General features: G+C 33.8%; 1 protein-coding gene across 1 annotated transcript in view; it reads left to right on the forward strand.

Annotated features, from left to right (window-relative positions):
* The window catches only part of CSMD1 (CUB and Sushi multiple domains 1), a 956,173-nt gene that overhangs the window by 785,283 nt on the left and 158,340 nt on the right, over positions 1-12,550 (forward strand). Inside the window, exons 24-26 of the mRNA XM_071741767.1 lie at positions 7,739-7,930; positions 9,301-9,427; positions 11,595-11,797. Of these exons, the coding sequence (XP_071597868.1) occupies positions 7,739-7,930; positions 9,301-9,427; positions 11,595-11,797 (522 nt within the window). The remainder of the gene's footprint in view (positions 1-7,738; positions 7,931-9,300; positions 9,428-11,594; positions 11,798-12,550) is intronic.

Here is a 12,550-nt window from a genome sequence, read left to right on the forward strand (position 1 = left end):
TCCTTGGTACTGTGTGATCCTCATTCATTGATAGTAGGCTCACTTTTCTTAGCTATTAGAAAAAAAAGGAAACAGTTCCTCCACCCTTCATCATACATGTCATATACAAGTTTTCTGTGATGCTCTCAGTAAGGTATAATGCAGACTATTCTGTGATCTCTATGGAGTTGGACAAGCCACAGATTACTCAGCACAACACTGTAGTTCCATTTGATCACTCTTAACTGTTTTGAGGATTACTTGTACAGTAATTTTACTCCTGTCTTATTTAGTGTATCTAGACAATGCAAAAGTTACTTTCACAATTTCTTTATGCCAGTAGCTATGTCGGTGGTTTTCTTTTAAAGACATTGCTGTTTTAGGTACATGTCCAAAATTAATAGAAAGAAGGTAAAACATTTAAACCAATCTTCATTTCTCAAAAATAACCACTTCAACAAAGAAGGAAGTGTCAGTGTTTCCAATTCAAATATGTGTCCATCCTTGGTTTCTGAGTAAAACTTCCCCCACAGCTGAATAAAAAAGACTTTACAGTACCAGCTAGAACTTTCCAAACACCAAGCATTTTTTATTTTCATGGTGCATGAAGATGGGTTTCTATATTTATGATGCCATCCACATATATCTTCAGAAAATATCCCAGAGTTGTGATGTGTAAAGAACTTTGCCACTATGTAGAACTTCTCTTTGGACTCTTCTCAGACTTGAGGGTTATTATACATTCCTAGTGCTGGCACTTGCCTGACTGAGATAGTGTGAAGTTGTCTCTGTCTTTATCTATATGTCTACTTTCTTAGGAGCAGCTTATCTACCTCTCTGTGACAATTGTATTGTTCCTTAGTGCTGTGCAAGATTTAACAGGAGACAGTCTGCAGATTAAGATTTGGAGTCCATTGAAATGAGGCAGTGGAAGGGTCCATCTGCTCCAAGAACACTGACAAGTATCTGTAGGAACACGTCTGGCTGCACTGGGCCACTCAGCACTATGTTGGACCCCACAAGAGATTCCCTGGTGCTTTGGAAACATGCAGAACTCATAAAATCTGAAAACCATTTATACATTTGTCATATATGGTGTAGCTACATTTTAACTTTCTGAACTCACCTATTCATTAGAAATGAAGTTCCATGTTATTTCTTCAACCCTGGTCTTTTATTTGTATCCTCCATTTTCCTGTGATACAAAATGAGATATTTACCTGCACTTCAGTGCTAGGATGGAAATAAGGGCTGGAAAAAGTCTTAGTAAGAATTCTACTTTTTGAGAGGGGATGTTTTGTAGACTCAGATCTTACTCTAATGTTAACTTCTGCAAATTCCAAATCTATGACCATTTCTTTCACTGAAAGCAGAATTCCTTTGTGACAGAAGAGTGGGCAGGATTCAGGCCCTTGAGCTGTCCTCAACCATAGAACTTGCATCAAATTCTGTCTGTTTCTAAACAAAACATATTTTGCAAGGATAGAGTTTGTTGTTGTTGTCATTATTTACATAGTTTTTATATTTTTATCTGTATTTTTCTTCCACTATATTTAGCATGCATACTAAGCAGTTTTACAATGTTCTTTTCCTTTGTCTCAGGATATACTTTCCACTTTAAGAAAATAAATGTTGGAATACATTTCTCAGACCGCGTTATAAACATTCTTACACCCCTACATCTTTCAAGGCATAGTGAAAATGTATGGTAGATGAATTAGCATAATCTAAATTTATATAAATGGTTTAAGCCTGGAAATTAAGAGAATCCTGAACTGAAATTCCATTTAGTTAATTTCCTGTTCTGCAGTAATTGAAAATGTTAAAAGATAGTCAGCAAAAGCAGTATTCTGAAACTGCAGACTCAGACAATTATTGTAGCACGCAAACAAACTCAAATTCAGAAATATAGTGGCTTTGCTTCAGGCTCTATAGTGTTAGTTGAGCAGTACAATTCAGTAATGAAAAGAAGCTCTTGCAGTTTCTTGCCAGAAACTAATTGGTGTATAAAATCTGTTCCAAAGAAAACCTTCGGACAATGAGGTAAAATTATAAAACAAAGTTAACTTAAAACAAACAAGAGGCAGAAATCATTAAATTAGTATGTCCTAAGCTATATATATATATATATATATATATATATATATATGCACATATATATTTTTTCATAGGTCTTTTTAAGACTAGTGCAATTATGTGACTAACCCCAAACTGATGTAAGCTGGATTGCTTGTTTAGAAAAACTTTTCTATAGAAAGTCAAAGCTGCAAAATTGAAAAGTAAAAATATAATACATGCCAAAAAAAAAGATTTGTTAGAAATCTTAATTCAGTTCATTTATGTACAAGAGTTATAATATCCTGTTTATTAACATGATAAATTCTAGTCTCGTGCCTCCTTTCCTCCCTAGAAAGGGAGCTGCCTTCTATTTCCCAAATACTGAATACTTGCATAGTTCAGCCACATTCTCAAAACTATGAATAGATATATTGTTCAGGGCAACTTTTTTGTGAAAATCAAAGGGATTCATTCGTTTTAGGTTTAAAGCATAGAAAAACCTGAATAAGGCATTCCAGATTTTCAGTATAGAAGTCTTTACTAGGGTTTCCAGTTGAATTTGAAAGCATTGGTGGTTTTGCTTCTGTTTTCTTTCTTCTGTTCAGAATGAAACCAATCTTCAGTTTCTTAACCTATTTCATTAAATATTTTGTTTGTATGGGTCTATCTCCCAGAATAATAACCTATCTAATTTCACAGTCAAATTTTTTTACAGTCAATTTTTCCCTTCCCTTTCTGGAGTCACCCCAAAATATTTTACTACATAATTTTCAGAAACTTGGGATATATTATGCATAATTTATGAGCTCCATCTTCCATGGCAAGTGGAAGTGAAAAGACAACATTACCATTTTACAGAACAGGGCCTGCCCAATCTGTACTTACAGTACTGTAAGGAGTATAAGTATTAAAGATTATTAAACACTACTTGGAGTCACATGGGCTGTTTTTAATCCTTTAGTGCTTAATGTGTAAGCTGAAAAGCCTTTTTTACATTCAGAATAAGTACCCCTCCATAGCATGACCCTTCATAGAAGTCTTAGTACTGAACACAAGCTTAGACTTTCCAAGTAGAGACCAAATCCCTGAAGGCTGGTAATGCATACCTTTCACGGGCTTAATTTTTTGTGTCTGCCTTTAGAGATCACTTATTTTAGATGACTGATTTTTTGTATAGCTACTTTAGGACTAGATGCAGTGTAAATGTACATACATGCATATACATATATATATATTTATATATAAACACACCTCTATATATGGCAAACAAACTGTATTCTTATGTTCAAAATAGTTGAAAAGAACTTTTGCAGATATCTCAGAACTTCATCAGCTTCTTGTACACTGCTCTGTAAAGAATCTCTGAGAACTTCACTTGGGGTCACAAAATAAACACATGCTTCTACCTGAATTTAAATTGAAGACAGGTTTTGGAGGGAACAGAACTGAAAGGTGCATTCCAGGGATGCACTGAGTATACTCCACTCACTGGGGGACACAAAAACTAGTTCAAAGTAAAAACACTTCAATGTAGTGTGGACATTGTGTCCTTGTCTTCACTGTTTCATTGTCCAGATTTACTTCTACTCTGTTACACTGCTTAATATTGAAGATAGAACCACATCAAAATTAAGCTAAGTTGAAAGAAGTTGCAATTAATAGTCTACATACATTATGGACATGTCAATAATTATTACCCAGACAACTGGTAGTTCTACATTACTGATAATTTATATCAAATGTGACAAAACAAATCACATTGGCTTACATTGTAAGGAGATGATACCCAATCGTCAAGATGTATTCTGTCTGTTTGAGTTTTAATTGAACTGGCTTTTTTCCAGTCATTGTTGTGATAATCCTATAATGAACATAAGGATTAAGGTATTTGGAAGCAATTTCTAGTGCAATAAACTTTCTCAGCAGTAAGAATATTTTGAGAATTTCTCTGACTGTTGGCCTGTTTCAGTGTCAGGTAAATCCAAGAACTGTGGAGCTCATGAATGAATTTTCCCACCGTGGAATTTCACAGCATCTACAATGTTCTGTTGAAGCATTTCAGTGACATTTCATAATGTGTTTCTTTATGACAATTAACACCAGATATATAAGAGCACCAGGGGAGAGAGGAATGGAAAGTTCTATTTTTTGTGTGTGATATGAAATTGGATAAGAAAAGCTGGAAAGGCAGCTTGCCTGGGAATACACAGGCTATACAGTCCTGCTATACATCAGGTGCAGCACGATAAGGGGCACCTACTTGTATGTGAAATACCCCACTTGTAGACCTACTGAGAAATAGACAGTCTTGTTTGTGGAAAAGGGTAGTAAACTTGTGGCCAAAATTATGCACTGCCATTCTTCTGCTTTTTTCTAGGAGTGTACAAAGTGGCATTTTTAAATTTTAGCATAACATCTAGCAATTTGTTTCCTGGATGTGCTTACAGGGGGTTCTCTGTTTTTCAGGTACAAAACACAATAATACTCTTTATCATCCTGAATGTTTATACCTAATGTTTTTTTCTCAGCATTACATAGTGAAAATGGCCCTAAAATTGAGACTTCTACGGGACTTTTCCTGAATTAGCAACAGAGAAAAAAAAAAGAAATAATAGTTTTCCAAGATATTCTAAACAAATGTAATAATCTAGACAAAACAGCAAATACTTAAGGGTTTAGTGTCTCAAGGATATTTAAATTTTGATTTTATGTTTTTGCTTCCAGTTAGATACTTTGATTTGCGTGGAGTTTTTTTTATGTTGTGTCTGAATTCTGGTACTCAAGACAATAAGTGGTTACCTTACCTTTACTGCCTTTAAGTGTAGCTTATCTATGCTTTACCCCATATAAATATTTGATTAGATCTGAGTTTAGAAAAGACTGACTGAGAAATTCCTGTATGTGCTGCTACGTATGCTGAGCATGACTTTTACCCAGCTTGTGCTACTTATAGTGTGGAGAGGTATTTTGTCATTTACAGATACAGAAACATAGTTTATCGGGTATGTGTAGAGTATGAAACTCTTGAAGAAGGAGGGAAGTCTATATAGAAGGAATTCTATATTCTATAAATCACCTTGGGATAGTGCTATTGACAGGTGAAAAATTTTTTCCACAGTTGGAGAATAATGGCTCAAGAAGAACTGTAAAAGTATTCTAGATTTAGAGACACTTCATCTACATTTGTGATGCTTATATTAAAGTTTAATTAACAGAATCATGACATTTCATGTGATCTAGAATAGTCAGAGGTGGAGGAGAGAGACTGTAATGAACTGATTTATTGTTACTGTAATATTAAGTGAATTTTACATTACAGAGTTACTAGGCAAACTTTATTTGTTTATTAATATTTTATTTCCTTATAAATGTACACGAATATATTTTAATGTGGATGTTATAATACATACATATTGAATATTTAGCAATATAACAGAAGTAGTTTCAAAACCATGTCAAAATAATGCCAAAGGCTAATAAATAACTTTGAAAGTTAGATATTTTAAAGTTAAACAGAGCTCAACAATTGTATTTTGTTTTGGTTTTTCCTAACTGCCAAATCTCTATCTACATTTTTCATTGATTTGTCCTCAGAAAAAAAATGGGTTTAGAACAAATTTTTTCTATAAGAGCGCTAATAAGATTTTATGCTAGTGAAGTTAATTTCATTTAATGATTAATTTCATATATTTGTATCAGATTATATTTAACTCAATTACAGGGTTGTAATGTAGCAGTAAAGTGAATTTCAGCCTGTGGTCTTTATTGGGGGCTCATGTACTGATGCCACAGAGTGCAAATGTAATCAAGAAAAGCAATCTTATTTTCAGTAGACTTTAACAGTACCGTAGCTCACTTTGGAGAACATGTATCGTTCAACAAAGCAAAGGAGGTGGAAAATCTTAGTTAGTGGATAATACAGTGTTTAGGTAATTTACAATAATGATGCGAACTATTAATAAGCTAAAGGAAAAACATAAGATCTGTGCTACTCAGTCCTATTTAAAGTAAGAATGGAGAAAGTGCAGACAGACTATGATAGGTTTATCTCAAACTTCTAAAGCCTGTGGCAAGATCTCTTTTAACTCTTTGCTTCCGTGAGGCTGCAGGAGTCCTCAGGGTTCTTTATTGTAGATGACAAGGAAATGAAATACTATGTCCACCATGTATAATGTGCAGACAGATTGTAAAAAGATAAACACGCTAATCATAGCTGTGCAGAAAACCTTATTCTGATGAATGAAGAGATCTAGTTTTTGTGTAGTCATTACATCATCCTATACAACAAGCACTGTAAAAAGGACAGAACAGAAGAAATAAGCTTCTCCAGCACTGCAGCATTTATACACACTTGTGCAAAACTGGATACTAAGTGGAATACTTGAAACTATAGCAAGTCAGAGTGACAATTTTATCTCAGCCATGATCTGTAGTGAAGACAGTTATGTAGCAGGCCAGAAGGTCTAAAAGTTTGTTTCATTTCACCCAAATTCATCTGCTGCTCTTGTAAAAGATGCTACCTCTCCCTGACAACCTTTCTTTTTGTGGTAGAATGTAGTAGAGAATGAATCTCTTGTGTTGCTTTCTAACTATGTATCAGTCTTATGGCAAATTTATTTCACCACACACAGATTCTTTAATCGAGGAAGTTTCATCTATCAGTCATATTCCACTGCTGGTGAAATACAGGTGTTGCACTTACTAAAAGATGGAGGAGTATGTAAAAGCAGGTAGCAGAGAAAGAATACTGCACTCATGCTGTCAAATCATTAAAGTGCCATCAAATTATCTATCAGGCAACTTATATTTTCACAAAGATATCTGATTATCTCCTAATAAGTGAAGTGCCTCACAGAACCATAGAATGGTTTGGATTTGAAGAGACCTTAAAGCCCAATCCAACCTGGCCTTGAAGACTTCCAGGGAAGGGGCATCCATAGCAGCTCTGGGCAACCTCATGCAGAGAATGACCTGAAAACAGCAAACTGAAGGGAAGACCAGCAGCCTGATTCAGAACCAAATATTGAAGCTATTAGGTAAAATACAGGCCAAAAAATGGTAACCATTTGTAGAGTCAGAATTGGTTACTTTGGCTGGGGACACAACATTAATAAAGGAAGAATCCACAAAGAATATGAAGTTGAGAAAGATTAATTTCAAACCACTCCAAAAACTGGACCTCAAGGCAAAAGGAGAGATTTATACAGAACCTTTACAACTTACTAATGCTAGAGTGGAGAAAATTTTAGTAGAGAAGAAATAGAAGCCACAATATCTTGACACCAGGATGGATGAAACCATCTTTGCATTTTCTTCCTGAGTTACCACTTTGGATTGCTGTCTTCATCGTGGAGATTAGATGAGGTTTTAGTGCCAAATACTGGGTCAATACTGCTTTCTTTCCTTTGAATAAAAAAAGAATGAAATAATAGGAGTGGCATAAATTAATAAATTGTTCACACTTGGGATTTTGCTTTCTTCAAAAAAATAATGCAATAATCAAATATCAAATGAGTAATTAGGTCTTGGTGTTTCCGTTTCTGATTTACACAAATCATATATAATTTATCTCTGGTTACTGTGGATAAATTTAATTGAATCATTGGACTATAATTTACCTTAAGATTCATTGTCAATATGTTTTGTTTGATATTTTACATCTCTGCCTTTTTTTTTTTTTTTTTCCCATTTCCTTTTTCAGGTTTTGACCTAGTGAAGTGTGAAGATCCTGGCATACCAAATTATGGCTACAAGATCCGAGATGAAGGACATTTTATAGACACTGTCATTTTATACAGCTGTAACCCTGGCTACACAATGCATGGTAGCAGTATTATGACCTGCTTAAGTGGGGATAGAAGAGTTTGGGACAAACCATTGCCTACTTGCATAGGTAATATGGATTATGACAATGCAAAATTTCAGTCTGGTGTTTTAAGAAAAAAACGCAAATATATTTTCACAAAGTTGAGTTCTTTGGTAAATACAGTACTGTATCAGTCATTTATTTGTAGTTACCTATCGCAGCAATTATTCTATTCTGAACTTTCTTGTGTATTCAAGTTATCTGAGATCAATGCAAAGGTTAAGTTTGAAAAAATGAAAGCAGCTTTCTGCTGTGGTTTTATAAGTAGCATGTAGTGTTTTGAGTGATCAGACCAGCAGGATTGCTAAGTATATCAGTCACCTTGTTTCCTCTACAGTTATTTCCCTTCCTGGTAACAATTTGGTTTTCAGGAATGACTTGGTGGCATCTATATGCATTATTATTTGATAGGAGTGTTGCTGATAATTATTTGATTTAACTGCTATGGCACTTTCATTATCTGTGCAGCTGTAAAGCTGTGGTGAAGAGTTCTTCACAGTATCAGTTTTAAATACCGCTACTACTAAGGCAACAGTGTAAATGAAGTAGGAATTTGTGTACATCACTTAACTGAAGAGCTACTGAACTTTTGCAGTTCAGTGATACCTTATTGTATACTGGTACCAAATTGAAGTTTCATCAGCGTACTTCTTTATACTGGCCAGACAACAGCATGATGCTCTAAACAACCAACTTGATCATTTGTTTCTGGATGCCTAGCACTGTATCTGGTCCCTCCACTTTAGATTGTTAATAAAAATGTTTTAAATTAGACAGTGGATATGACAATGAATATATATATATACACAATGGATAGACAATCATAGCTTTCTGATTTACTCTCACTTTGTGGACCTATGTCATTTACATTTTCCAATGCTAAAGGGAACTACTAGGCAATACCTAACTGCTTTTTGATGTAATTGAACTTGATTTTATGTAGAAGTAGCTTGAAAACATTAAACTAAAAGCATTTTGATGTGAGAACAACAAAGAAAGTGATTTTAATTGCTAAAGTCAAGGTATAAAGTCTCAATTTGAGCATTCAGTGTTACTTTAAAAATCCAGACCTACTGGATGGGATATTTCTGAAGCATTTTTGCTAACTTACTGATGCTATAATTATTCTTTTGTAGTCTGAGTTCCTCTTGAATTACTTTTTTCAGTAATATGACATAATCACAGAAGTATGGTGTATTCTTTTGTAACAAATTAGAAAAGGGATCATTATATGAGTATTTTTAACTTGTGTGCATGTCCTGGTTTGAATCTCTGCTTCAGAGATATTAAGAAATTCTGTTATGTTTTTAGAAGACAGAAAGTTGTGGAATGGACAGAAAATAAAAGGACAAAATATTACAATATTTTTAAAAATAAATGTAATCCTTACTTTGTAGCTGAGTGTGGTGGTCGAATTCATGCTGCTACATCAGGGCGCATTTTGTCCCCTGGTTACCCAGCACCATATGACAACAATCTTCATTGCACTTGGATTATTGAAGCAGATCCAGGAAAGACAATAAGGTACATGTTTAATTTCAATAGTTATTGTTGTCTTCAGTATTGTATAGTTTTTTTTACATTCTCACAATGTTCTACTCAATTGTTAGTGTACTCCTTACATGAATGAAGTTGATGTTTGTCACTGCTGGCATTTACAAGTGCCATGCCTCTAGGAAATCGGGTATCTAAATTGTGTAGGGGACACTGAGGCACCTTTTTATTGAATTACATAGCATGGGCTATAAATCTTCAGTGGGGTAAACTGGTGCACTGCTACGCCCTTTTCAAGCTGTAAACAAGCTAAACTGCCAAGCTGTCATTTCAAAATTCTTCCCTCGAGACATTATAATACCATTCTTCTGTATCTTGCGGTCACATTCAATCTAATAATTTATTATTGAATTTAAAAAATATATTATTGAATATTAAATTATTGAATGTAATTATTTAACGCTATTTTTAAAATACTTTACTTCAAGTAGCCATGAAGTTCTTGACTCTGCCAAGCGTGGCCAGACATCTTGAATCTTGAACTTTGTAGGGTATCTATTAGGAACAGTCTTTTGGTCATGAGTGTTTTGTTCTCATGAGGATTTGACAGTTGACAGCAGTACAAAAGATTAGTGCTATAAAGCTTTATATACAACTGTGAAGAGTTTTCCTTTTCCATTCCTGCTCTTTTCTGCCATATAATTATTAACATATACATTTTTTTCTCCACAATTAGTTCAATAGTAAGACAAGGAATATCTCAGAAAGCATGGTGAATAATAAAATCTGAGAAAAATTATGAGATTTTTAAAAGAAGTCCATGCAAGACTGGGAAGATGCTTAATAGATTATGACTGGAAGATTTCTCCACTTAGAGCAAACAGTATAATGGAAAAAGGAGGAAGTGAGAAGGATACAGAAAATTAAGAAAACACAGTATGTAGCTAAAGTACAAAATAAAGCTACATGCCAAGAACTGAATGATGGTATCTAGAATTTTATTTCTATAATGATTTATGGAAAGACCATAGAAAGATTCAAGAACTCAGGCAGAAGGGAATTAGTAATACAAGAACTTTTAAAACAGTTTTTCCTCATCAGTTTCACACACCAACAAGAAAAACTGTCATACTGAGCTGTTGATGTATCACCAAATCAGTCAAATGGGAGAAATACCAGTATTTATTTCAGCTCATTTTTTGATGTAGTAACACACAGATTCAAGACCTTTGAAATGGCAAATCCTGTTCAATACTCAAGCAAGTTTGTACACTCCCAAAAGAAGTTGCTATGAAAGCAAGAATATAACAAAAACATTCAACTGCTAATCAATGTAGATAACCTAATTTACTAATATATTTGATTATATGGAACAGAGATTATTTTTATACTTCAGTGATTGGGTAGAAGTAAATGTGTTACTTCAGAATATTAGCTATTATTTATTTTGAGCCAAAAAGCAAATAATAAGCTGTTCCATTATTCAGTTAATGGGGACAATAGTTTCAACTGATCACTTAAATGAAAAGTATTACTGTTTAAAATTAAACAGGTGAAGCAACATGAGCAAATGGCAGGCTATTCACTGGAGGGTTGTTTTTAGTTTTGTTTTTTTTTTGTTTTTACTAATCCCATTTCACTAAGCCAAATAATGAATTCATTCCATCGTAAGTGATTTAAATGCATCATTTGCATGTAAATGACAATTTCCAAACTAATTCTTTCTGATTAATGAGAAATATCATGAAGAAACATCAACAAACAACTATTTGGAGCAAAAAATAACTTTTCATATTCACCTATTAGACATCTTCAGTGTTAGAAATGTTAACAGTAAGAACTTTAAGCCAATGCACAAATCCCAACTAAATAACATATCAATCTTGAACGCCTATCTAAATCTATCTCTTCTCCTGAAGGTAAATACAAATTATTCTACCATAATACTATTTCATATTTTGTGAATTTTGACATAAGGCAAATACAAGATAACACATTTTCTGTTCTTGTATAGGAAAGAAAACGTCATGCTGACAGTTTCTTGTGCTTTGTATGCTACTGTCCAGTAGCTCCTGCTTTTTTTCCGTTCCATGGAATACAAGCAGCATCTCAAACTAAATACAGTTTGGGAACGATTGCTCGGAAGTTCGTGTAGTTGTGTTTAGTAATGTGCAGTGCTTTTACCTTCTCTTTGCAGTCTGCATTTTATTGTTTTTGACACTGAGGTTGCTCACGACATCTTGAAGGTATGGGATGGGCCTATTGAAAGCAGCATACTTCTGAAAGAATGGAGTGGCTCAGCCCTTCCAGAGGATATTCACAGCACTTTCAACTCCTTAACATTACAATTTGACAGTGACTTCTTCATCAGCAAATCAGGTTTCTCCATTCAGTTTTCAAGTATGTAAATACTTCTTCATTTTAAATCTAAAAATTTTGTACATTCTTTATATACAGTGTTCTCATATATATGAATTACTTCTTATCCTACAGATTTCTTAAAAAAAATATTTTAAGTATTTTAGGCATTTATGAAAATAGCTACAACTAGGGCAAATTTCTGAATTTGCTTTGAATGTTTAATTTTTCTTATTTCCTGCTTTGAATAGTAACCACATGACTAGTATTATCTACTTAGCATTGTTTAACAATTAATATATTTGTACATACATAAATTTTCTTCTGCACTGATAGTTTAAAAAGTTTGCACCAGTGCTAACTAATAAAATATTCTTTTGTGTTTATTCTTCATGTTCCTTGGGGTGTCTTTCTCATAAGATTGGTGCATCATTTTTATGACCTTAACCACTGCTTGGGAAGACGATTGAACTAAAGAATATTATATCTTACCATTTTGAAATATCAGTAAAAAATTACTATCAAACTAATCAAAATCTCCCTCAGGTCTATAGTGAAAACTATGTACACAGAAGAGCTGTGATGAATATTGTACAAGTGATTAGTGTGAGTGTGTGGAGTTTTTCTGTGATACTGTGACTAAAGTTTTAAAGACTGCGGGAATACTGTATCATTGACTCAATCATCACATCCTTATATATCTAGAAATAATGTATGTAAGAGTATTTCTGCTCAGGAACATAGGAAAATTATGAATTAATAAAATGTGTGGGAGTAGGGGTATTATATAAACCT

This window comes from Heliangelus exortis, chromosome 3, assembly GCF_036169615.1.
Source record: "Heliangelus exortis chromosome 3, bHelExo1.hap1, whole genome shotgun sequence".
Taxonomy (NCBI): domain Eukaryota; kingdom Metazoa; phylum Chordata; class Aves; order Apodiformes; family Trochilidae; genus Heliangelus; species Heliangelus exortis.